Consider the following 24,095-nt stretch of genomic DNA (forward strand, 5'->3'; position numbering starts at 1 on the left):
AGCCCCTTGACCTCCTTCTCCCTCAAGCCCACTCTGCTCTGCTAAGGCACATGTTAGTGAAGAGGACGCTTTCTGACAGACTTTCCCCCATAGAGTTGGGTTTTGAAGGAAGAAGGAAGAAGAAGAAAGAAGGAAGAAGGAACAGAGGTGGCCATGATGGTCTGGGGCTTGCTCAGAGAGTGGCCTGCAAGAGTGGAATGTGAAGCTGAGTGAGTATCCACTGCCAGGCCATACACTGCTCTTTCCCAGGCCTGGTGGGTGCGTGAGGGGAGAAAGGTAGCCCCATTCATGCTGGCAAAGTGATGTGGGAGTTCTTGTTCTGGGCAACAAATGTAAGCCCGGCCCCTATATGGCCAACTTTGTCTTCCTTTCCTCTCTGCAGCCTGGGTAGGTCTGTCCCTTGAGTTACCAGCCACTCAGGTTGGAAGGCAGTGGGAAGGCAGCTTTCCAGACCTCTTACACCATCAAGCTTCTTCTCTCTGTGCACCCATCACACCCCCCACTATGTAGGGGCACTTCACCCTCCCCTAGAGGCCAGTCCTTTTACCAAAAGAGCCTTGTGCCAACACCTCCTCCTGTGGGAGATCTCAGCAATGAGCCCCCCGCCCTCAGCCCTGAGCCTGAATTGAGACTTCCTTTGAGGGTTAAAATCCTGGTTTTTATCCCTGACTCTGTGTACCCTTCCCCGTGTCCACATTATACACACTTTTCACAGCCCACCCTGCTGATCACCCCTGAGGGGTGATCCGAGGTGGGAAGGGTAGATTTGTCCTGCACTCAGTCAGTTCCCTCTGCCTGCATCAGGGAGGTACTGTCCTCACTGTCCAGATCTATCACTAGGAAAGAGATAACCAGCCTCTGAGCCCTAGGCAGAGTCATAGTCAGGACTGCACAGAGCTAGGCCTGCCTTGGACAGTGTGTGTGTGTGTGTGTGTGTGTGTGTGTGTGTGTGTGTGTATGCAATGTGTATATGTGTGGATGCTTGTGGATGTGTGGACGTGTGGTGTGAGGAGGGGTGTGTGGTGTGGACCTGTGTTCAGGTTCAAAGTTAGCAAGACTCCAGTGCTGGTCTGGTCCCATGACTGTGTTTTATAACCACTCACTTCACTGCCTCCTCCAGGTCCTTGTGCACTCAATGTACTTCCTGGGGTCTCTGCAACACTGTAGTTAGGGACAAATGGAGGTAGATTCTAAGCTGTGTGAACCCACATCAAGGAGAGCTTACAGGGCTTTTCCTTTGTCCCTTTGATGTCTGAAGTGAGGCAGTCCAGTTGTTATTCTCAAGCAGAATGGGTAGTTGGCAGAGCCTCCTCTCCATGCCCCTCTGCACGCACTTCCTCCTCACAGTAGGTACTGGGGGCCAAGTGAGGTTGGGCTTTTCCTTTGTCCCTTTGATGTCTGAAGTGAGGCAGTCCAGTTGTTATTCTCAAGCAGAATGGGTGTTGGCAGAGCCTCCTCTCCATGCCCCTCTGCACGCACTTCCTCCTCACAGTAGGTACTGGGGGCCAAGTGAGGTTGGGAAGAAAGTGTGGCCCCTCTAGGTCCTCCTGAGAACCAAGGCAATATCCTGTTCTTCAGGCGAGAAGAGGAACTGACAGGGGCAGATGAGTGATCCTGTAAAGGGATTCTGTAGAACAAACTTCATTTTTGCCCCTGTGGTGAGCTAGAGCAAGCTGGCCGTGAGATTGGAGAATTGCCCTTGGGTTCCCAAGAACTCTTGACCAGCACAGCAAAGATTAGAGAGCCCTTCATTCAAGCCCAGAAGCACCTACTCTCTAGCCCTTGTCACTTGGGGATCTCGGGGGATTTCCTTGAGTCTCAATCTCTTTGTCATTAAATAGGGATTGTACAACACCTGAAAACATCCACTCACATGCCATTGTGAGGATCAGATGGAAAGCATGAAGTGTCTTATAAGCTGTCAGTGCTATAGAAATGTGAGATGTTCCCCAGGGTGTACCTGGGGTGCAGGTGAGGGTGGAGGGCAGGTGAAGAAGAGAAGGGGAGTTGCTGTGTATAGGTGTGGTACCTGTGCTCCAGGTAATGACTTTCTCCTTGGAATCAGCTCCTTCCCTAGAGCCCCACGGACTGAGTTCTTCATAGGACAGAAGGCTGGAAAGAAGAACCCATACTCAGGTGGCACAGGGCTCACATGGACCAGGAGTGCCAGTGATGAATATCACAGGTCAGCTTAAGAACGTGTTCTTGGGGAACCTGTGTGGTTCAGTTGGTTAAGCATCCAACTTTGGCTCAGGTTATGATCTCATGGCTTATGCTTTCGAGCCCTGCCTTGGGCTCTGTGCCGACAACTCAGAGCCTGGAACCTGCTTCGGATTCTGTGTTTCCCTTTCTCTCTGCTCCTCCCCTGCTCATGCATAACATGAGCTCCTCCCCTGCAATGCATAAACATTAATGTTTATTTTTTTAATAAACATTAAAAAAAAAAGAGGGCGTTCTTTCCTGAGTCTTCAGAGCCAGCACCTGGATCATGAATGTGAGCAGGGCCAGGGTGGGGAGTGGCCACACATGCTTGGCCCCTAGGCTGGGAAAGGAGTGAAGGGTGGAAGGGGACTCACCTGTCCCTGAGGGGCACATACTCAGCAGGCACATGAGACTCCCCAAGGCCCCTCCACTGGGGCCTCCAAGCCCTTACAGGGCAGGCCTGAGCCAGGGAGGGCCTCAACACAAGGCCGAGGCCTGTCAGCAGCACAGTTGCCAAGCCAACAGCCAGCAGCACTCCTGCAAGGTTAGGACAGAGAGGCAGAGGCCACATGATGACCACTCAGAGACTCTGCAGGCTTTATGCCTCAGCCACTGCAGGGCTGCTTTCTTCCTGCCCATCTGGGCAAGGGGCCATGACAGACCCACCGTCTGAGGCTCAGCCTGGAAAGCTCAGTGAGATTGCTGACTCATGAAGACAGGAAGGAAAGAAAATGGATGGAAACACACACAGAAGAGGTTAGAATGAACATCTTGGTGAGCGTATGACTCCACTCAGGGGCGCTGTTGACCACGAGACTCTGTTCACAAGAACAGGTCCCAAAACTGAGGGGCTTGGGAGGTAGGAAGAAAGGGAAGGACCCCAAGAAGGAAATTAAATACTCTCTACCTGGCAAATGAAGTCCTAGTTCAGGGACAAGGTTGTCCTAGTGCCCATCTGAAGTCTTTGGGGCCATGCCTAGAGTTACAGGTAGGGCTGGACATTCACTGAAGGGTCCTGCTGTGCAAGGTTTCTCCCATGCCCCCTCCAGGTCATGGCTACTCTGGCCTGGGGTCAGTACCTGTGATCACTGTCCAGTCTGGGCCCAGGTTTAGCAGCCCGTGCCTGAGGACCCCATGCCTGGCAAGCTGATATGGGGAGGAGGGCTGCACAGGGGATAGGCCAGGATCGCAGGCCACTCCTTTCTTCTTCACCAGCACCACGATGATGCTCTCAGGCAGTGTGTTGTCTCGAAACACATATGTGCCTGGATCTAGGAACTGGTGGGCAAACCTGGGGAACGAAGGGCCAGAATATAGGGAAAGTTAGCTTTGCTGGGCTGCTTATACCAGACCGAGTGTGTGAGCTCCTCCCCATGCACAGGAATAATGTGGTCTAGGGAAGCTGCCCATGACTCCCAAATCGCTGCCCTCCATGCATTCAGGAGGCCTCACCTGTCCTTGGTCTTTTCTGGCCTCACCTCCCACATGGTTGACAGCCTCACATCCTCCTCTGTGTCTTCCTAGTGCCTCCTTAGCTGTGACCTACATGTGAGGAAGCATGGTTCCTCCAAGTTCCCAGGCAGCTCAGCAGAGATTACCTTGAAAAGTTGAGGTGAGTCTCTCGCACGAGGTGGCTGAGTCTCCTGAAGGCCCCAAAGTCCCAGTTGGGGTTGCTGTTGAACAAATGCTGCATCTGGTACACAGGGTAGTGACTGGCTGAGCGATCTGGGGAAGGAAGTCAGGTGGTGCTGGGTTCTAGGGGGCTCCTCAGCACCAGCTCTGGGCAGCCCACATCCAGGCAGCTCAGGGTCTGTCCTCAAGACCGTGAGGAAACTGAGAAGACATGTTTTCAATGAAATGACATGTTTCATCCTTTCATGTATATGATAACACACTTAACACTCTTGGTGCCAAGGCAGCCTGCAAAGTGAGCACACCAGCCCACTGCAGAGGCCCCCAGTCCCTGATGCCCTTTGTGGGTGAGCACAGCCAGATGCCCTGGTACTCTCAGAGGTGGGACATGTTCAGCTTTGTACCCCTGACAGGCAGTGTGCATGCAGCAGGCACTCAGTACATGCTGTGGGGTGGCTGGGAGAATGAGCAGCTAAGGGGGTGGATGGGGCACCTGGCAGAAATACAGGTGGGCCCAGCCAGGCAATTCCCTCTGCACAGGGGGTCTTTTCCTATGACAGGTATCACTTCTTCTTCCCAAGCACCCCTAACCCCCCTGAAAGATGGGGTTCTGAACTCACCTCCCCCAGCACATGGAGAAGGGGGAACACAACTGCATTCACTTCACAGATGTAAATAGCAAGGCTGAGAGAGGATGCAGGTTGCCCCAGGTCCTGGGGGCTTTATGGGAGACCTGGCCTGGAAACTGGGGCACGAATGTTTGGAGTTCACCTTCTGGGATTTGTTTCCCCTTTTGTTTCGCCTTGGCACTGCTTTGTGGGGAGGAACTTCAGTAGTTATGTGACACATGAAACAAAACACTTCATCTACTTCTTGGGCCAAGTGGCCATCCTCCTGTTTAAATCAGGCTAAAAGTGTGGCTTGTGCCACATACCCAGTGATCCATCTAAGAACAAAGACTGCAGCATAAATTCCAATACCAGATACTGATATCTTCAGCTTTGCCTGAGGGAGCACCTTAATCTTTGAACCATTATTGTGCTGTTTGTACAGGGCATTCTCTGTACTAGTTTATTGTGGTTCTAAAACAATTAGCAAATCAGGCTGCTTTTGCATTTATTTTCTATTCCATACCTCTCTGCTCCATGTTTTTCTCCTCAAAATCTATTCCTTAAAAAATATATCTGTTGGAGGGGGAAAAAAGACCAACCCACACTGGCCTGGAGCTGCCTGCTCTCTTGCTTCTCTGATGTCTTTTTTCTTTTTTTTTTTTAAGGTTTATTTTTGAGACAGAGAGAGACAGAGCATGAATGGGGGAGGGGCAGAGAGAGAGGGAGACACAGAATCGGAAGCAGGCTTCAGGCTCTGAGCCGTCAGCCCAGAGCCCGACGCGGGGCTCGAACTCACGGACTGTGAGATCGTGACCTGAGCTGAAGTCGGACGCTTAACCGACTGAGCCACCCAGGCGCCCATCTTCTCTCATGTCTTTAGAGCTGCAGACCTGTGCCTGTTTCTGCCAAGCCAGCTGGTGTCCTGGGACATGTGAGTGGGGCAGCACTGTGACATCTGCCATCTGCATGTGAGCAGGTGGGCTGGGTGTGCAGGGAATGCCCATCCCCTCCACAGCAGCACCCCGGGGAAGTGCCAGGCAGGAGAAAGGGAGGGAATTAAGGTCTACTGAGGGCCCGGACTGTGCATAATGCATGCAAGGTGGATGCTGAACCTGGAGGGATGAGACTTCTTCTCTAAGGGAAGGCTGTCTCATGGAGGAAAAAGTCTTGTTCTGTAAGGTTCCCAGGGGCGGGAGTCACAGGGAGGCAGGCTTCTGCTCATTACAAGGATGACAATCATTGTAAACCAAGGTGTCTCAAGATGGAGGGGGCTACCAGGAGGTGTTGAGAAGTCTGCCTCTGGGGGCTTCAGGCCCTGAAAGGATGACTGTGTGGCACAGAGCAGACATGCGGGAGGGCTGGCTGAGAGCAGAGGTCACTTTGGTGAGTCCCTGCCTCCACCCAAAGCACAAAATCTGACACCCATGGGCTGCAGGGAGCAGTTGCAGAATGTTGGAGCTAGAGCATCTGCTCCAACAAGTGAAGGGAGGCCCACAGTAAGTGACCAATCAGGTTGAGAGCAGGGGGACAGCACAGGCTTGTTACTTGCTACTTCAAAGTTGTGGTCTATATGTGATGTCACAGAACAGCCAGGCAGAGGAGGGATGAGAGAGCCAGAGCCCGAGGGAGGGTCTCAGGTACTGAATTAGGGAACTCACTGTGAGGAAGAATGTGAAGCTGGAAAAGAATCACATCCCCTTCTTTCAGGCAGACCACTGGGTTTGGAATATGGAGATGAATGCCAGGGTCCTGAGGGACAGAGTACTCCAGGCCTGTAGTCCGATGATACCTTTGTAGCCAGGGGCTGGATACAGGTGGTTCTGGGAGAGTTTGGGGAAGGAAAGCTGAAGGATCTGGGCTTGTCTGGGGGGGGTACACACACCCACCTACTAGCCCTGTCCTGTCTCGATTCCCTTTTAGGAGCAGTTTCAGCACTTCTGGAGCCCTCACCTCCCCAAAGACTGTCTTCCTACATGGCCTTCTGTGGTCCCTGCCTGACTCTCACCTTTTGAACACCAAGACAGGGCTGAGAAGTTTCTGAGGGGCCATCCCTTGCTGAAAGAACGCAGCCATATCCTTTACCCCCTTGCACTCGCTCTGGGAAAGCCTGGGCTTGGTATTCCTCCTCTGCTTACCAAGGAGGAAAGAGTCAAGCATGTCCACTCTGGAGATGACAAAGCCAAAGATGCCACGGGGACCACATTGGACCAGATGGACCCTGGCATTCTCTTGGAAGAACTGGTCTGGGCCCAGAGTGCTTGATACTTCCTGAGAACATACAGCACAGCATTATATACCTGGGGAGGGCCAGAGGGGAAGTGAGGTTTGCAGAGATGGATGGCCAGAAACCCAGACTGAGCCCTTTGGCACAGCCCCTGGTGATGCTGAGTTCAGGGATATCCACTGTCCACATCCCTCAGGATTTGTCTCCTTCCTTACTGAAACTTGCCCAGCGGGATTCCTATGCCCAGGGCTCCTCTTTATCTTCAGCAAACACCCCTGACTCTTGTCCCTGTCTTGGGTCATCAATTGCTCCTTTTCTATTTGCAAAGTCCTATGAACAGAACAACTTCTTCAGAACAATCATCTTACTATCACCCCAAATCTGCTGTCCAGTGTCACACCAATGATCTCCCCACCCTTTCAGTGGCAAGTAGACACAGCCATCTAGAACCTTCTGGTAGGCCAACATAAGGGTGAGCGGGACCTGCACTGCATCTGGGCCCTGGTCTTCTGCCCCTCCCACCCTGATGAAGCATCGAGACCCTGAAGAAAGCCTCAGCCAACACCATTGTAGCCAAGAGAAGGCCCCGCCTGTGGCCAGAGGTCCAGCCTTTGATAAGAGGCTCAGGCTCAGTTCCAGCAGGGCTGACACCATTTCTGTGACCACAGTGAGTGGTTTCATGCCCCTGGGCTTCACTTAACACTCTATAAAGTCAAGCTGTTGCTTTCTCGGCTCTCTTAATGGCTTTCAATTTGGATGGTTGACATTATCAACATAAGAAATACCACTTACTTCCTTTCTGCCTTTCCCTCCAGCCTATGGAACAGAAATTCATGCAGATAGCAACAGACTAGGAAAGACTGGTTATCAAATGGATTTTCCCTTTTTTTAAAGTTTATTTATTTTGAGAAAGAGAGAGAGAGAGAGAGGAAGAGAGAGACTCCCCAGCAGGCTCTGCACTGTCAATGCAGAGCCTGATGTGGGGGTCAATCTCATGAGCTATGAGATCATGACCTGAGCTGAAATCAACAGTCAGATGCTTAACTGACTGAGCCACCGAGGTGGTGCTCCCTCTTCTGCTGCCTGGTTTCTGCAGCGAGGGTGCCTGGGAGATTTTTTCCCCCTTGTCCCCAGCAGGCAGAGGCTGCCCTTCTATCCCAGCCCTTCCCCGAGGTGGGCTCACCCTCTGGTCATGGTCTCCAGCCTCGCCCTTCACACTGAGGATCAGCTCCCTGCTGGAACCCCAAGCCAGGGAAAGTTGGGGGGCCTTAGCCAGACACTGGGCATCACAGAGCTCTTCTGCTGAAACATATTCCTGGCACTGGCAGCTGCAGGAGAGGACAGGTTGGGAGGTCTGTTCTGGTGGGTATGGCACAGCTGCCCATTCCTGACACCCCTCCGCTAGTACAGGCACCTCCAGAAGGATCTGAACTGTCTATTCTTCCAAAGCAGTGACTGCACTTTCAATGGAGGTCCATGATGACTCATTAAAATGTGCTCTCTCTGGCCCCTGCTTCTGCACTAGCTTCCAGAACAGGAGCAGTGCCTGGGACAAATCCTAGTTGACAAGCTCAGCATTTTTGTTTTGGGCATCCTGCTGAGGCAAGAGTGAGGAGAGAGAGTTGTTCAGCCTGGAATACTCTATTCAGCAGACCTTCTAGCACAATGGTTCCCTGGCCCTGCCTGCTGGGGGATACCATTCAGTCCACAGGCCAGGGGGAGGACTGGAGAGCCAGACAAAATCAGAGCCCTTCTCGGCTTGGCATCTAGCCAGGGTCACTCCTAACAGTTGGCTCAGGGACCTGGGGTATGGCGCTCGCTCTGCCTTGCTGCCAGTACCTCCTCAGCTCTGGGCTGCTTGCCTTGGCTGGTGTTGGCCTGATTCCCCTTCTTGGGAAATGCTGACATGGCAGCTTCTGGAAGGAGGTTGTATTTGGCTCAGTCTCCCATCAGAGTTGGGTCCTGCCCAACCTTTCCGGAGGGACTCTCTGGGGACAGTCAGGACCTGTCTGGAGACGATGAATTCATTCTGTTCTCAGCAGGTTTTTGTCACTCACATGCCCAGTTCAGCGCTGAGCTTCCCATCCACTGGGTGGCAGAAAGAGGAGCAGTTGTGCAGCTGGGGGGACACACACTTGCGGGTGGCAGCCAGACGTACTTCTCCAGCTGAGCAGCGCTCAGCGACCTGAAGGAGGATGTGGGAGAAGAGTCCTGGCTCTGGAACCCCCTGCAGGCCCAGGATGAGGGCATTCTCAGCATCAGAGAACATTCCAGGGACATGGTGGGGCCTCTGGGGAACCAGGCTCCCTGAGAGGTCATTTAGTCAGCACCCTAAGACTAAGGTTAGGCTTGAGGGTAGAGGGAACCTACAATAGTAATAGAAGACAAGTTTGCTGCTTGGAAGAGGTAACTGGGAGGTCCAACTCTAGGGAGACTGGGTGGAGTGATCAAATTACTCTCCTAAGATCCTTTATAATGAATGCTGAAATTTGTGGGTCTATGATAAGGAGAAATATGTCTTATCATGTGAGCTTTCTAAAGTGTTCTCATTTGTATAGGAGGTAATCCATCCAGCACAAAGGACTACACATTAACCCAACAGACAATGAAAAGCGGCTGGCATGCAGAGGGACCCATAAATGCTACCTCTCCTCACTCTCCTTAAGTCTTCCTTTCCTAAGGCTGAGTGAGGTGTTACCTGGGGCTGACAGTCCTCATCACTGTCGCTCTCCTCACTTTCCAGGTCCCTCCTGCTGTAGGACTCATGTCCTGCCTGGCAGATGCAGGAACCATCTGACTTCTGGAAGACCCTGTTAAGGCCCCGACACGTGCAGTGGGAGGCACCTGGAGATAGAGAAGCCCTATGGCCCATCACAGGTGCCTAACAGTGAACCATGATATGAGAAAGCTCTCTTTCCCTGTCCACAGTCAGGTACCTTATTAGGGTTAGAGTTAGGGTTAGGGTTAGGGTTAGGGAGATCAGATACCCACATTTGCCAGAGTCTGACCTTAGGAGTCTTTGTGGGGATTGAATGAAATCTTCTGAGTCAATGATTCTCAGCCCTGATTTTTAATTAGATTCATCTGAGAAGCTTTAAAAAACATGGATGTCCAAGTTCCCTTTAGGCAAATTTAATAAAAACCTCTGAAGTGAAGCCAGAACATCTACTTTTTTAATTTTTTTCAACATTTTTTATTTTATTTTTGGGACAGAGAGAGACAGAGCATGAACGGGGGAGGGGCAGAGAGAGAGGGAGACACAGAATCAGAAACAGGCTCCAGGCTCCGAGCCATCAGCCCAGAGCCTGACGCGGGGCTCGAACTCACGGACCGCGAGATCGTGACCTGGCTGAAGTCGGACGCCTAACCGACTGCGCCACCCAGGCGCCCCCAGAACATCTACTTTTTAAAAAGGCCCTTGAGTGCTTTAATGTGTAGCTGGGGCTGCAAATTACTGATATAATTGAAAGCACTTGACACCTCATGGAAAGTGTTGTTCCTATTCTCCACTACACAAAGCCTTGTAGGCCTGTTCTGAAGGACTAGCACGGGCCTCTGTCTCTAGACAATAGAAAGAGAGGGAGCTGGAGAGACTGAAGGTCTCTGAAGGAATTTGAAGGATGGTCTAGATTGGATAGACAGAGCCAAGAGAACAGGGATTCTCAGCAGAGGATAAAGTGATGAGTGGGGAAGTTCATATTTTATATGGGAGACCAAAGGAGTCTAGGTGAATGTTCTGGGAGAACAATTTGGGAGAGAGGTAGAGATTGGGACCTTGTAGCTGACTAGGGTTCTTTGCAATTCCAGCTTGTTTGCCCCTGTTGGGACTGTCATCTGCTCAGGAAGAATTAAAAACTCATTTAAAGTTTCGCACATGTCAACTTCCTGAAGATAATCACTCATATACTGTGCATAGTAGCCCAAAGGCCCTCAGCAGAACTTGTTGAATGGATTGAAAGTTGACTTTTTTTTGTGTGTGTGGACTTTGTCATATTCTTTCCCCAAATTAATTTAGGGACCACTGACAAGAGAAATAATTATTTATACTGTAGAGAAGGAAGGGAATTAATTCTGAAGTGACACAGAGAACTCTCACCAGTGAGGTTATAGATGGTCAAGCCCTCTCTAATATCCTGAACTTCAGTATGTTCTTTGGCTCATTTGGACCAGGTCCCTGCTGACACCCTGGGCACTCTCAGATCGGATCCAGGAGTCTTTCGCGTCTCATTGTCCAACTGGGCTTCCACTTGGTTTTGTGGGACCTGTAGTTCCACAGGAGAGCCTTGGGGACTTCTTGGGTGAAGGAGTGACTCCATGGGAGCAGCTGTGAGAGCTTGTCCTTTGTTGAATATGGGCTACTCTACTTTTGCATTGCTTCACATTAATTTCCTAAATAAACATTATTTTGAAAAACTCTTGGCCTGGCATCTATGACTATAGAAATAATCATGGATCTATATTAAAAGAATCATTGTTTAATATCTTTCCCCAACAATCTCAACTCAACAAGATTTTACTCATTCTCAAGTTCCTGTTTAAATACAATCTTTCCCATAAGTTTCCCTGATCCTTCAGTTCTTCCCATTTTGAACTATCCAGCCTTCCTTGTTTTTTTCTTTCTTGTGGCACTTGATGCTTCTGCCAATTTCTTATATATTTTCTTTCTTCCTATTTTATTTGTCTTCATATCTTCCATAGTGTCTTTGTGGCACTAACAACAATAATTGGAACTTGGCATTTGTGAGCTAACCTCTAAAATAAGTTAACTAAAAAGCCCCTACCTCATCCCCAAAGGGAAAATGGCAGTTTACAAAAGTGCATATACTTACAAGATTTTTTCTACCTTTGACAATGGCAGAGTATCTTCCTATGACATATAACTAGAAAGGTCAGAAAAAATATGGAAAACATCTGTTTGAAGGAATGAAGAACTTAACTGGGAACTTAAGGGGAAAACAATTTTGGAGAGAATGAAAATCCAGAGGGGTGAGCCCCACATTTGGCACCCCGTTTTCCTGAAAGGCATTTACCACTTCAAAGGTACCATTAAGAGGCTGAGATGAGCATAGCTTTAGGATGTCTCATAAGGCTAAGGGGACAAATGGTGTATTTGAGACCAGGGCAATTAGCCAGTTAGAGAGTGGGCATGGGTGGAGACTTACCAGGTGGAGAGAAAGAAGAGCTCCCACAGGGGAGGCAGCCAGCCTGGCCAGGATGGGCACTGAAGGTGCCTGCGGGGCATGGCAGGCACTCTCCAACTGCCCCTGCCTGGCTGCTGTTTCCAAAGGTTCCTGAGGGGCAGGGCCTGGGGCTGTGAGTCTTGGCTGGACAGTAATGCCCCACTGGGCAGGGCTGGCTGTGGTAACTCTCTGTTCCTGGAGGGAAATGGAGGGGAAATTCTGAGCCATGGACTCCAGCTCAGGTGGGGACTAAGAAATGGCAGAGTCCAGGGGAAGAAGGAACTTGGGGTATGGGTGGGGTGGAAAGTGGGAGGGAGATAGCAAAGCAAATACTGTTGGGGGCAGATCTAGATTGTAGGGAGGACAGTGGAGGCTCTGTGCTTTATTGTATCTACCCCCCCCCCCCGCCCAAAACAGTCCTCCTTGACTTTTGGGGCACCACAGAACGCACTTCCATCCCTCTAGCAAACAGAGCAGAATACCCAGCATTGCTGACACACTGGGCAGTGGTTGTCCTGTTTTTCAGAGCACTTGGACCACTTGGTCCAGTATGCTAATTTGTACGATGTGATGTACAGTCTGTAATTTTTAGGTCTTTTAAAAACTAACATCAAGACAGGTGTGGTACCTACTTTCTCTGAATCTTCCTTCACCTGTGTCCTCCCCATGTTCTTGGGTCTTTCTCATCAGGTGGCTGGTCTAGCTGAGAAAAACTAGCCCCTGTTCCTCTGCCTGCTCCCAGGGGTTCTGTGGGTCCTCCCTACCTGCCACCTGCATCTTCCTCACCGGGCTCTGCCCAATTCTGACTTGAGGCCACAGCCCTCCTCTCTTGCTCACATCCAGGCTTCCCAAACTCACCCTGGTGGCAGCTGAATCCAGGGGGGCAGGGCTGGCAGGCTTGGGAATCCAGAGCCAGGCTGCGGTAGGTGCCTGCTTCACAGAGGTGGCAGCAAGTCTCCTCTGAGACCCTGAGGCCACTCCTGTTCAGTGCCTCGGAGCCCCCAGGGCACTCATGTGGATGGGCACTGCCCAGGGGACAGTAATAAGGAAACAAACAGCTGCACAGAGACACAGAGCCCAAGACTCTAGTTTCATGTTGATAAGGGGCTGTGTGTGCTATTGGCTCTCATCTCACTAGCAGGGTTCCCCTCAACTCCCCCATCAACATTCCCCATGCTTGACCCTTAAGCTGCCTGGGTGAGGGGCAGCTCTGATATTATCCCAGACAGGGGGTCATGGGCTGGGCTTTGTGTCCAGTGAGGACTAAGTAGGTCCAGGTGTCATCCTGGAGGAGGGAGCCACGTCCATTGGCCAGGTCATTGGGCAGTGGCCAGACCTGTGCTCCCTGCCCACTTCACCCTGGGCAAAGGAATGAGTGTAACAAATCTGACTGGCTCTGGATGGGGGGACACAGTGGGAGTGCTGGGAGTGTCAGTCCTGGACACAGGATTGGGGTTGCCAAATGAAATACAGTGCATCCAGTCATATTTGAATTTCAGATAAACAGTGGTAATTAACAAGGAATAAACAATGAGTATAAGTACTCTCACATATTGCATGGGCCATACTTATACTAGAAATTTGTTGTTTACTTAAAATTCATACTTAACTGGGTTTACCTGTATTTTTAGTTGCTAAATCTGGCCACCCCACACAAAATGGCCCTGGAAACTAATGAAGGGCATCTCAGTGGGATTTGCTTCCTCATCCTCCCTTCCTTTTTAAGGACAGAGGCAGGGACTGAGGCATGTAAACACTGTAGCTGGGAAGTCCAAGCAAAGGGTTACCCAGTACTTGTCTCAGGGTCCTGAATCCTTTGGGACTCAGGGGTTTGACTCCTCTCTGGAGATCCCTGAGGCTGAGACACACAGGCAGGAGAGGGTACTCACAGCTGCCCTGGGCCAGTGTAGGTGGAGGAGCCAGCAGGGCAGGCATAGCCCCCAGGACAAAGTGGGGGGATCCCTGTCTGGGTCTCGCAGTAGGAGCCAGCCCTACAAGTGACCTCAGCCACAGCACCTGAGGGAGACAGGAACAGACCAGTGCATCTTGGTCTTGAGGGTATCCAGGTGGCACAGATCCAACCAAGACTGAGTGGGCCATGGGGGGCTGGGCAAACGGCTTGCTAAGACAAGCAGGTGGCCATGCCTTGCCTGCATGATGCGCCCAGTGCTGATAAGACTTGCCTGAGCACCTGGCCTAAGCCTTGGGGGTGAGAGTACAAGGGATGGGAGCAGTGGCTGGGGAGAGAGGGATAGGACAGCAGTCTCACCTGCAGGGCATTCAAATCCAGCTCTGCAGGGGATCACAAACACATTTGCATGATCCCTCAGCTCGGCCTGGGGGCAGTAGTGGCCAGGGGGACAGAGCTCACAGTCTTCTTTTGATGATGCCCCTGGTTTTGTCCGGAAGGTGCCAGGTGGGCAGAGAAAGGCACCCTGATCACCTGGACACCAGTAGCCTGGAGGACAAAGGTGGCTTTCAAGGGAGGAGAGACCTGGGGGCAAAAACAGCAGGCATGGCCATGGGACCCCTGATGGCCTCTTATCTCTCCTCCACAGAGGTCTCAGCCTCTGGCCTAGAGGTAGCCTCTCACCTGGGGACACACAGAGGTATCCAGGAGGGCAGGGGAGGCACTCTGCCAGACTCTGGGCTCCTTCTGCAGGCAGATAGGTGTGCTCAGGGCAGGCCTGAGGGGTTCCTGGGCTGGTCTCACTCCCTCCAGGGCAGTAGTGGCCGGCAGGGCAGGGGTGGGTGGCCGGGTCCCCTGGAGAGCAAAGGTTGTGATCACTTTCTGTCCTCTCTTCCTGCCCAGCTGGCCTCCCTCTGCCCTTCTCAGGACCAGTGCACTCCTGGTACAGGTATCTCACCAGCTTTGCACCAGCGCCCAGCAGGGCAAGGCCCACATTCCTCTTGCTGCTTGGCTCCGGGGGCAGCCGCCATGGTGTGAGGTGGACACAAGGTGGGTTCTCCACTGCCCTCTGGGCAGTAAAAACCTGGAGCACATGGGGTCACACCAGATCTTGTGGAAGGCAGGGAGGCTGCTCCACCATGGCAGGTTGGCAACAGCATGTATCCAGGGGTGGCATGGGGGATTCTACTGGCCCAGGAGTTGAGAGGCCTGGATGCCAGTCCTGGCTCCACATAAGATGTTTGTCAAATCACTAACCATCTGAATTACATTAGGTGCCTATCATATGACATACATATGATGTATGTAATTACATACATATGCATATGCAGATACATATTAGATGTATAACACTGGGGTCCACTACTTTTTATGATTTTTTAAAGTAACCTCTATGACCAACATGGGGCTTGAACTCATGACCCTGAAATCAAGAGTTGCATGCATGCTTTGCTGACTGAGATAGGCAGGTGTGGGTGTCAACTATGTTTAGAATTTGTTTTTGACTAAAAAAAAAAATCCTTTCCCTGAGTGGGTCTGGTGGTGACAGCTAAGCAACCTTGCTCTCTGCCTCTTTCACACCCCAAGGAAAAGAAATGGGTTGTTACCTGGTGGGCACTGCTTGGCACACAGCTGTCCTTGGGGACACGAGGTCTGAGACTCCCTGGGACCTTGTGTTATCAGTTCGGAGGCCCCAGGGGGGCAGTAATAACCAGCAGGACATTTCCCCCACACCTGTCCACCTCTAACAGTACAGAGAGGGGGAGAAGAGTGAGATCAGGGTAGAAGGGGTGATCCGAGCCCGGTGCCCCAGAACCAGAGGAGACCCAGACCCTTGTTTCAGACAGTTTCATGCTGACCCAGCGTGTGAAATGCTTCTGACCTCTGCCCCAGGACAACACATGGCTATACCCACGTACATGATAGAAACAGGATGTGATACTTCATTCAGCAACAAAACAGGGCACGAGGGTCAGACCCAGGGGTGCTGGGCCCAGTGCAGGGTTCGAAGAACCTCTGCACGTCCTTCAGGAAAAGATGGATTCCTGGGTGTCTCTTCTCCACTGAGTTTGTGGAGCCCAGTGGATAAAGACGAGGACCCAGGGCTGCGACAGCAGGACAAGTTCCCCCTGGAGGATCTTTGTGGCCTTGTCACACTCACTGTGGAGTGAGGAGGGAGAAGACTGGCAGGTGTTCTAGCTGCTTCCTGCATTGCCCCCAGTGAGTGCCTGGGGCCTGCCAGGTCCCGAGGCCTGAGCTTTGACAGCCACCAGTCTGATCTCCAACTCTTCAGCAGAGTGCAGGCTAGATCAAAGTACGAACTTCCTGAGTATAGGGAGATGATCCTCCAGAAAGAGCATCTGAGGAACTCTCCACTTTCACTTTTCAGGAGAAAACAATCTGCTCTGAAGCAGGTTCACCTCTGCATGAAATGGAGCAGCTCTTCTTTTGAAAACCCCTCTTTCCAGTCTCAGGAAATTGGGAGTTACATGTTTTCAGCGAAAGTTGGGAGCTTCCTCTGGATCAGATATCCCCAGTGTGCTTTCCTTTTGTCTGGCTACTCTGGGAGAGTTGGGCTGAGGGCCACTTTGAGAGGCTAGGCCTGTCTCCAAGGCCTCAGGGGAGACTGGGAACCCCCTATCCAGCCCTACAGGTTGTGAGTCTCTGAATCCCAAGTACAGAGTTCTTCCAGTGGCTTCTCCTGCTACAGGGAGAATGTCCCCATTGCACAAATTACATACATAACAAGTAAGTATAAGACATTCAGGCAGAATTTGGGCATCCTGAGGCCTGCTTTCTGATTATTCTGTTTATGGGTACCATTTATTGTCTTTCTAGCCCTAATGATTATAAAAGCTATTCGCATTGTGGAAAATTCAGAGATAGAGGTAAAAGGAAGGATTGTTCATCTTTTCCCTCAGTGTATGTGTATTACCTACAGGCACATAGAATTTTGCCTATAAGGAAATTCCCCATGTTTTTAGGCAGGACTGAGCAGATCTATGTTCATTTCATACTGACCCTCGCTCAATTTGAATGTATTTATTATTTTTTAAAGAAAATCTAGGTCTGTGCCCATTGTCCTGGCTCTCTTCACCTAATTGTTGGGTTTGACTCCCTGTTCGGACCTGTGTGGCCAGGTGGGGCTATAGTCTAACAGCTGGCCCTGGCCCCTCACACTTTAACTGCCCCACAAATAGCGTGGGGGCCTTGAGGAAGGCCAGGGGGCCCGGTGGGTCTTTTCACCCAGAGGATAGAATTTGATGGCAGCACAGGAGGTGAATAACCGTGGACTATCACTGACCTGCAGTAGTTACCGGGGGGACAGACGGAGCAGTCACCCTCTTCCCGGAGGCCTGATGCATCTTGGGGAGTGAAGGTCCCTGGAGGACATGGAAGAGGGGACCACGTTCCTGGAGAGGGTAGGGTAGCTGGTGAAGATGGGCAGCTGAGGGCTCAGGTTACATGAGGGCCTGTGGACCCACCTCCTCCACACCTGGAGTAATTAGTGACTGGGTCCCCCACCTGTCAGTATCCCACAGTCCCCATGGTGTTGAGTTTTTCTCCCTGCTTTCTCAGAGTCTTCAAAGTGCTGAAATGGCTGTGACTTTAGTCTCTCCCCCTAGGATTATTGTCCTCTTAAAAAGAGTAACTCCCTAGGGAAGAATTTCCAGATAGCAGTGAAGCTTATTTGAGGGTGAGGGGCTATTAATCTAGCCAATGGGCTCAGGAAGTTGCCTTCTCTGTATCAGACACTGGGCTCTCTGGGACTGAGCTGGAACCAGTCAGTCCATACTAAGTATATCTCTCTTGGGAGCTGCCTTTCCCTCCTAGTCACCACCTCCACAGTGCCTTACTGCCTGGCCTGCTTGGTTGTGGTTCTCTTCTCTCTAACCTGGGTCACCCCCCAACCCCACTACATCAGTGGCCCTTGTAGTGGCCTGGAGGCCATCCTCTGGCTTTGCTGACCTCAGCATTTTCTTGTGTATGTGGGCTGTGGTGCTTTGTGTCAGGCGCACCCCAGTATATACCTGGGATGGGAAATAAGAGAAGTCCCCCAGCAGGGAAAAAGTTTGAAGAGAGCAGCTGGATATACTGAAAAAAAATTCCTGACCAACAGAAGTAAGAAGCTGAAAGGTGTGAGTTTACTTAGGGAAGGTTAAAGAGAGTCAGGACTTCAGCAAGAGTGGGCTGAGGGTCTGGGTAGCCAGGTGAACAGTGCTTCCCAGAGGGCACCTGTACTTCCTCTGTGTGTGTGTGTGACTAATACAACCTGTAATTGTGGGGACAACAGGCCAAGTTCTTTGAACTTGAAATGTTGTAAATATTCTGGGGTAAGAGGTCACTCATCTGAAAGGGGTACATATACCTTTCACAACATAGTCACAAGAAGAACAAAGGTAGGGGTGTCTGGGTGGCTCAGTTGGTTAAGCATCTGACTCTTGATTTCAGCTCAGGTCATGATCTCATGGTTCATGAGACTGAGCCCTGCATTGGGCTCTGTGCTGACAGTGTGGAGCCTGCTTGGGATCCTCTCTCCCATTCTCTATGCCCCGCCCCTGCTTGTGCTCATTCTCTTTCTCTCTCTCAAAATAAATAAACATTAAATATATATATGAAAGGAAGAACAAATGTATGCATTACCTGTGGATCAAATACTTGCAAAGGTAACATACAACTCCTAAAATTTTCAGGAATATTTTCCCCAAATTTATGTAAGACATGGCAAAGATTATGAACTTTTGTGGATACGTGCTTGACTGCCAGGCTGCCTGGGGACAACACATGTATGTTTGTATGCATTTGTGCGTGTGAATTTCCATGTGTCTGCATACACTGTGTGTGCATCTGTACATGTGTGCACACATGTGAGTTTGTATGTGTGCACTATGAGCCTGTGTATGTACACTTGTGCATGGGTGTATGTATTCACATGTGCATGCAAACGTTTGGGTGAGCATGGGCTAATTCACAGTGTGTTCAGGGTGACTGGACTCAGACTTGAGGAGAGTGAACTCATGGTCACTGGGACATTGCCTTCTGATCTTCAGATTCCACTTCCTGCACCCCAACACCACCACAGAGCCCTTCTCCATGTGGTGCTCAGGAAGCTACTCCCAGATTGTTGGCCCAGACCTGGCACAGGTTATGACATCTGTTTGCCATCATCCTGATCCAGGTGCTCACCCTGGGCCCCCAGGCTGAGTGTAAGAAAGAGGCAGGACATTGAGCATGGGTACGTCATGCTGAAGAGAAGAAAAGAAATGGGGGGGGCGGTCAGGATGGGCATGGGGTAGGAGTGAGGGGAGGATGGAAGTTGTGCAGGTGCTCTTCCCCATTGGCACTCCTAGTGCAATGGCATGCAGTAGGCACTCCACGGAGTTTGAATGAATGGAAGGAAGGAAGGAAGGAAGGAAGGAAAGAAGGAAGGAAGATGAGCATTTCGGGGAGAAAGATAAAGGCCTGGGATGCATGGGGACTTGAGGGTTCCTGGGCATACCGGCTGGGCAGTAGGCATGTGCTGGGCAGAGCCTGGGCATTCTGGTGCCGGGATGCGGGCAGTGAAAGCCAGGTGGGCACAGGAGGCAGGAGTCTGAACCTAGGGATGGCTGGTACTCCCCTTGGTGGCACAGGACAGGCCAAGCAGACCCTGGTTGGCAGAAGTGACCCTGGGCATTGGACACAAAATGGCACCTCTGAGAGCCAGGCTGGGTATGGCTGAGTGCTCAGGGGCTCAGGAAGGTCATGGAGTTATCCTTCATTCTAGGTGGTTCAGGTCATGGTGACTGGAGTGCAGGAAGCCGGGAGGCTGGGTGGGCCAGTTGGAGAAAGAACTGGGGCCTGGGAGATGGGAGTGTTGAGGTCCCTCCTACAAGGCACCAAGAGCTGGCCTAAGGCCCACAGTTGGAGGGCTCCAGCCTGAATCCTGGGTGGGGACCCCTGGTTTCCCAAGCCTTGGGGACTGGGCTCCCTTCTGCAGCTCCCGGGGAAGTACCTGAGGACAGAGGACGGCCATGGGGCTGGAGGTCCTGAGGTCCCAGGGGCATTCAGAGCCAGCCACACAGGAGCTGATAGGAGAGCTAAGGCCCAGGCCAGGGCAGAAGGAGCCAGCTGGGCAGGGCCCGCAGCTCCCCTCGGAGGTGCCACCTGGATAAGGAGGTTGAACTTCATGGGCTCTGTCCCCATGCTGGAATATCAAGTCCTGAAGACAGGACATTTTCCCTGCTTGGCTTGCTGCCACATCCCAGTGCCTAGCACAATATGTGTTGGATGAAGTAGCCACTGATCAAAGCCTCGCTTAGGGCATCTCTGCCTTGGTTGGCCAAAAGAACAGCCCTGCATTTTGCAGACAAAGCCCTGCATTGGGCATGGTCTAAAGGGTGGAGGAGTGGACCTTGTCCTGGGTGGGAAGCCCTAACATCCACACTTAGGCACAGGCCTGTCTCCCAGCCTCATGTCCACCCTAGTGGGAGCCCCAGAAACCCTGACAAACAGATGCTTCTGTTGTGCTGTTTGTGTCTACGGTGCTAACACTGGGATTTTGAAGAAGGAGGGGCCCACAGCTGGGAGGGGGTGGGAAAGTACAAGTCAGATGCTCACCTGGGCTGCTCCTTGTTGTCCCCATCGGGCAGGGCACAGGGTACAGAGTCCCCTGGGGGCAGTAGTGGCCTCGGGGACAGGGTCCATTGAGGGGGAAGGCAGAGTTTCTCTGGGGAGTGGGGCTGGAAGCTCCCCCCTCACAGTAGTAACCAGCTGAGCAGGGTCCTTGGATACAGAAAGACTAGAATTTTAGGGCAGCATCAGAAGCCTTACCAGCTGCCTGTGCTGTGGAAGGCCCTTTTCTTGCCTCCTCCCTGGTCCCTGCCTGCTATCCCAAACCCCAGAGAATCATGGAAATTAAAGCAAGAGGAAGGAAAAGTCAGGGAAAGAAGGGATTACTGAGCACCTATGGTGTCCATGGCCCTGAGCTGGTGGCTTCCACTTGGAATCTAGGGTGAGGTGTAGCTATAAGAGATGACAGCTGTGGGCACTTATTGTGTGCCAGGCACTGTTCTGAGCTCCTGTTTGTAGGGACCACACTCCCCATAGCAACTGTGGAAGGTGGGTACTGTTATCACCCCATTTTACAGGGGAGGAGACAGAGGTCAGAGGGGTTAAGTGACTTGTCCAAGGTCACACCTGCACTAAGTTCAGAGCTAGAATGAGAACCTGCTCTTGGCCACAAGGCTGAGGACCTTTGGGGGAGAGAGGGAGGAGCAGGGCCCAAGGGAGGAAGTGTCAGGAGGTCACAGCGAGGTAGGCAGCCAGACCCAGACGTATGCTGTGGCCCTGCCAAGAAGTGCACTGCGGGCAGCTCTGCAGTGGGGCTGGGACATAGCTCTTCTGGGTCACTGGTACTTACCCTCAGTCTGCCCGTTGCCCTCACCAGGGCAGTATCTCCCTGCAGGACAGGGCTGACAGGCCCTGGGGGAGAGAGCACCTTCCCGTAGGTTCAGGGTTCCCTCCGGGCAGGGAAGAGCAGAGGGTGTCCCTCCTGGGCAATAGTGACCTGTGGGGAAGATATGAGTAAGTGGACACCAAGTGTCCCAACCCCATAGCTACTCCCTGGGCCTTACAACCTCATCATTTATGGCAGAGAAGTGAGGGAAGCCCTGAGAGGGATGCAGAGAGCACAGCTGAAGGACAGGGAAGAGGACGCTGGCCTAGGTGGTGGGAGAAGGCGGGGAGGGTTAGAATCCAGGCTAGGAGGGTGGGGGCTTTAAGGGGTCTGTGCAGGCAGCAGAGGTGTGCCTGTGTGCTTGTGTGTGGACATGCATGTGCATGCGTGCGTGGGGACGTCAGCACTGAGGTTTCTGGAGTCATTACATAGTAAGAATGAGTAATAGGTCTGGTCTGGCTTGATAGGCCTGGGAGAGAGAGTTTCTTGTGCTAGAGAAAGTGGGGTCATGTGCACCTCAAACAACCCCCCAGTATTCCCACTCAAGAAATAGCTGCCCTAGAAGCATTCCAACAGGCAACCTGGTTAAGAGTCTCACAAGAGACATGCTGTAGTCTTCTCTGGGGGCATTTACTCAACTCTCTCAGGGTGGGGTTCTCAAATCCTCTGGTTTCACTCTGCAGACAGGTGGTGGCTGTCCAAGGACAGCAGCAACTTAGGATCAGGATGGGACTGACCAGAATTTCCAGCCTCTCAGATCTGTGTTCCTCCCTCCATAGAATATGCACACTTACCATCTGGGCACCCTGGAAACCTGCGGTGATAGGGAGGTATGAATATATGAGGCTGGTCACAGACTGTGTGAGGGAGGCCCTGGCAGTCCTCAGCAACCTTCACCCTGTGTCCTCCTTCTGCAGCATAATTAGCCCCATTTTATAAGTGGGTCTCTGACTGCCAGGGAGGGCTGAGGTTTTGCCATCGAGCACTCAGTGCCAGGACAGAGTCGAGCTTTGGGAGCCGGGGGCACCAACTACAGTGAACCCTGAGGTGCGCTGTCCATTGCGGCCATGTCCAATGTCCCTCTACCCCTGAGAGTGATGGAAGAGGCTGATCTGAGGGCATTCGTTACCTTTGGGGCAGGTGGTGGGCTCCACGGTAGCAAAATTTTGGCAGTAGGTGCCTCCTGGGCAAGGCAGGCAGGTGTCAGCCCCAGGCAATGGGCTGAAGGTGCCAGGTTCACAGGGCTGCTCGCTGTGAGCCCCTGAGGGACAGTGGAAGCCAGGAGGACATCTGTATCCGTGGGTTCCATCAGAAGGTGAGGGCACAGCACTGCCTCCCAGGCAGATATACCTGAGGAAATGAAGAATTGTGGCTGAACCACTTCTAGCATGATGATGGGGTCCTGGCCAAGCAAAAGGTGAGAGAAAGGGGTAGCCTTTGGAGCCCCAGGCTATCAGAGTTGTGCTGAGGACAAGCTCAGTATGGCCACAGCCAAGGGTCATCCCTGGGATGGAAGGAGGTCCTCTGGTCCTCAACTCTAAAACATGTCTCTGCCCCTGTGATAGGAAACTATACAGTAGGGGCTCAGGCCCAGTTCTGGGAAGGGTCAGACATTTTCCAGGATAAGCATGGCTTCCCTCTCCAAGATTTTTCTGTCCTGTGAACAGATGGAACAGGACTTCCTTCTTACTGGTGGCCAGTCTCCAGTCCCTTTCAACAGTGAGGAGAAAATGTACTTGTCAGGAATCTCAGACACAGGTTGGCCATTGGCCAACGAGGAAAAGACCAAGGCCTGGTAGTGGAGGGTGTGGAGGCTGCCCTGAGACTTAGTGGGACCATAGGGCTGTCCTGGCACACTGGCATTCCTTGGATCTTGGAAGGTCAGTGCTGGGAGGGTGGGATCAGTTCAGTCCTATATCAAAGGGACAACACATCAGAGGCCTACATCCTAGGGGACAGTTACCCTGGCTCAGGCTCCTTACAGGGACTGGGGAGAGACCATGGGATCTGTAACTTGGGGCCCTATCAGGCCTGACCTAGGGACCCTCCTCCTTCTTTGCACCTGAGGAGTTCAGGGTCAGGGCCCCCTCACCCTGCATCGCAGAGTTCTGCCTCTGGGACATGGGAGAGCCCAGGGTTGCTGCAGTAGTGCCCTGGAGGACACGGCTGGCACTGGTCCTCGCTGGCCAGGCCTGGGGCAGAGGAGTAAGACCCAGGCAGGCATGGCATTGGGGAGCCTGTTCCCCTGGGGCAGAAGAAGCCGGGAGGGCAGATATCATTCCCAGAAAGTCCTGGGGCCTCCACCTGTCAGTCAGAGAGAAGGAAGAAAGGCCTTTACATTAGAGTTGTGGTCTCAGGTTGCAAACACCTCTGCTGGCACCTGGGGGTGGGGAAACCTCAAATAAGAGCATTACATGCAAAATCATCCCATTACTACGTGCTTCCAACTGTTTCAGTCAAAGGCCTATGGAGGATGAACTAGAAGGTCTGGGAAGGGTCTCTTACTTCCTAAATATAGTTTTGACCTCCTCCCCCTCTCTTCCTCATTCCCTGACCTTGTCTCTTCTCTGTGGCATCAATGTAGGATTGGGGCAGTCTATGTTCTAAAATGGAAGTTAGTGCAAGGGGCAGGTATGTCCAAGGTCACAACACAAGTCAGTAACAAAATGAGAATCAGAGACAATCAACTAACACACCAATACACATCTGTCCATCTGTCTGTCCAACATGAGTCCATGAGTCCATCCACACAACTGATTCTCCACTACCCTGCTCTACAGTATAATGATCTAATATACTGATGGTCACCTTCTCACCATGTGGCTTTGAGAACATCCATTACTCCACATGCTTCTCCGTTTCTTCATGTCTAAAGTGGGGTAAACCTGGGGCCTCCCAC

General features: G+C 51.9%; 1 protein-coding gene and 1 long non-coding RNA gene across 13 annotated transcripts in view; one reads left to right on the forward strand and one right to left on the reverse strand.

The window, feature by feature from the left end:
- Positions 1 to 24,095, reverse strand: part of LOC131488856 (multiple epidermal growth factor-like domains protein 6) — a 61,909-nt gene that overhangs the window by 17,052 nt on the left and 20,762 nt on the right. For 6 of the 12 annotated variants that reach the window (XR_009250307.1, XM_058690720.1, XM_058690750.1 and 3 more), the window contains 21 exons: positions 23,289 to 23,500; positions 22,326 to 22,546; positions 21,161 to 21,307; positions 20,359 to 20,523; positions 17,063 to 17,171; positions 15,366 to 15,502; positions 14,717 to 14,842; positions 14,443 to 14,613; positions 14,119 to 14,343; positions 13,739 to 13,865; positions 12,708 to 12,907; positions 11,832 to 12,044; positions 9,368 to 9,513; positions 8,727 to 8,854; positions 7,853 to 7,997; positions 6,581 to 6,713; positions 6,104 to 6,265; positions 3,801 to 3,927; positions 3,282 to 3,493; positions 2,577 to 2,739; positions 2,030 to 2,112 (listed from right to left, as the gene is read on the reverse strand). Coding sequence is in view for 11 of the 12 variants with exons in the window: in XM_058690720.1 (XP_058546703.1) it covers positions 2,030 to 2,112; positions 2,577 to 2,739; positions 3,282 to 3,493; positions 3,801 to 3,927; positions 6,104 to 6,265; positions 6,581 to 6,713; positions 7,853 to 7,997; positions 8,727 to 8,854; positions 9,368 to 9,513; positions 11,832 to 12,044; positions 12,708 to 12,907; positions 13,739 to 13,865; positions 14,119 to 14,343; positions 14,443 to 14,613; positions 14,717 to 14,842; positions 15,366 to 15,502; positions 17,063 to 17,171; positions 20,359 to 20,523; positions 21,161 to 21,307; positions 22,326 to 22,546; positions 23,289 to 23,500 (3,352 nt within the window). In the remaining variant the exon portion in view is untranslated. The remainder of the gene's footprint in view (positions 1 to 2,029; positions 2,113 to 2,576; positions 2,740 to 3,281; positions 3,494 to 3,800; positions 3,928 to 6,103; positions 6,266 to 6,580; positions 6,714 to 7,852; positions 7,998 to 8,726; positions 8,855 to 9,367; positions 9,514 to 11,831; positions 12,045 to 12,707; positions 12,908 to 13,738; positions 13,866 to 14,118; positions 14,344 to 14,442; positions 14,614 to 14,716; positions 14,843 to 15,365; positions 15,503 to 17,062; positions 17,172 to 20,358; positions 20,524 to 21,160; positions 21,308 to 22,325; positions 22,547 to 23,288; positions 23,501 to 24,095) is intronic. The other 6 variants (XM_058690748.1, XM_058690752.1, XM_058690713.1 and 3 more) reach the window with 5 other exon arrangements.
- On the forward strand, positions 6,171 to 7,410 carry LOC131488994 (uncharacterized). The gene is made up of 2 exons (XR_009250369.1): positions 6,171 to 6,259; positions 6,366 to 7,410. It is a non-coding gene; the product is annotated as an uncharacterized LOC131488994 (long non-coding RNA).

The sequence above is a fragment of the Neofelis nebulosa genome, chromosome 1, assembly GCF_028018385.1.
Source record: "Neofelis nebulosa isolate mNeoNeb1 chromosome 1, mNeoNeb1.pri, whole genome shotgun sequence".
In the NCBI taxonomy this organism is placed as follows: domain Eukaryota; kingdom Metazoa; phylum Chordata; class Mammalia; order Carnivora; family Felidae; genus Neofelis; species Neofelis nebulosa.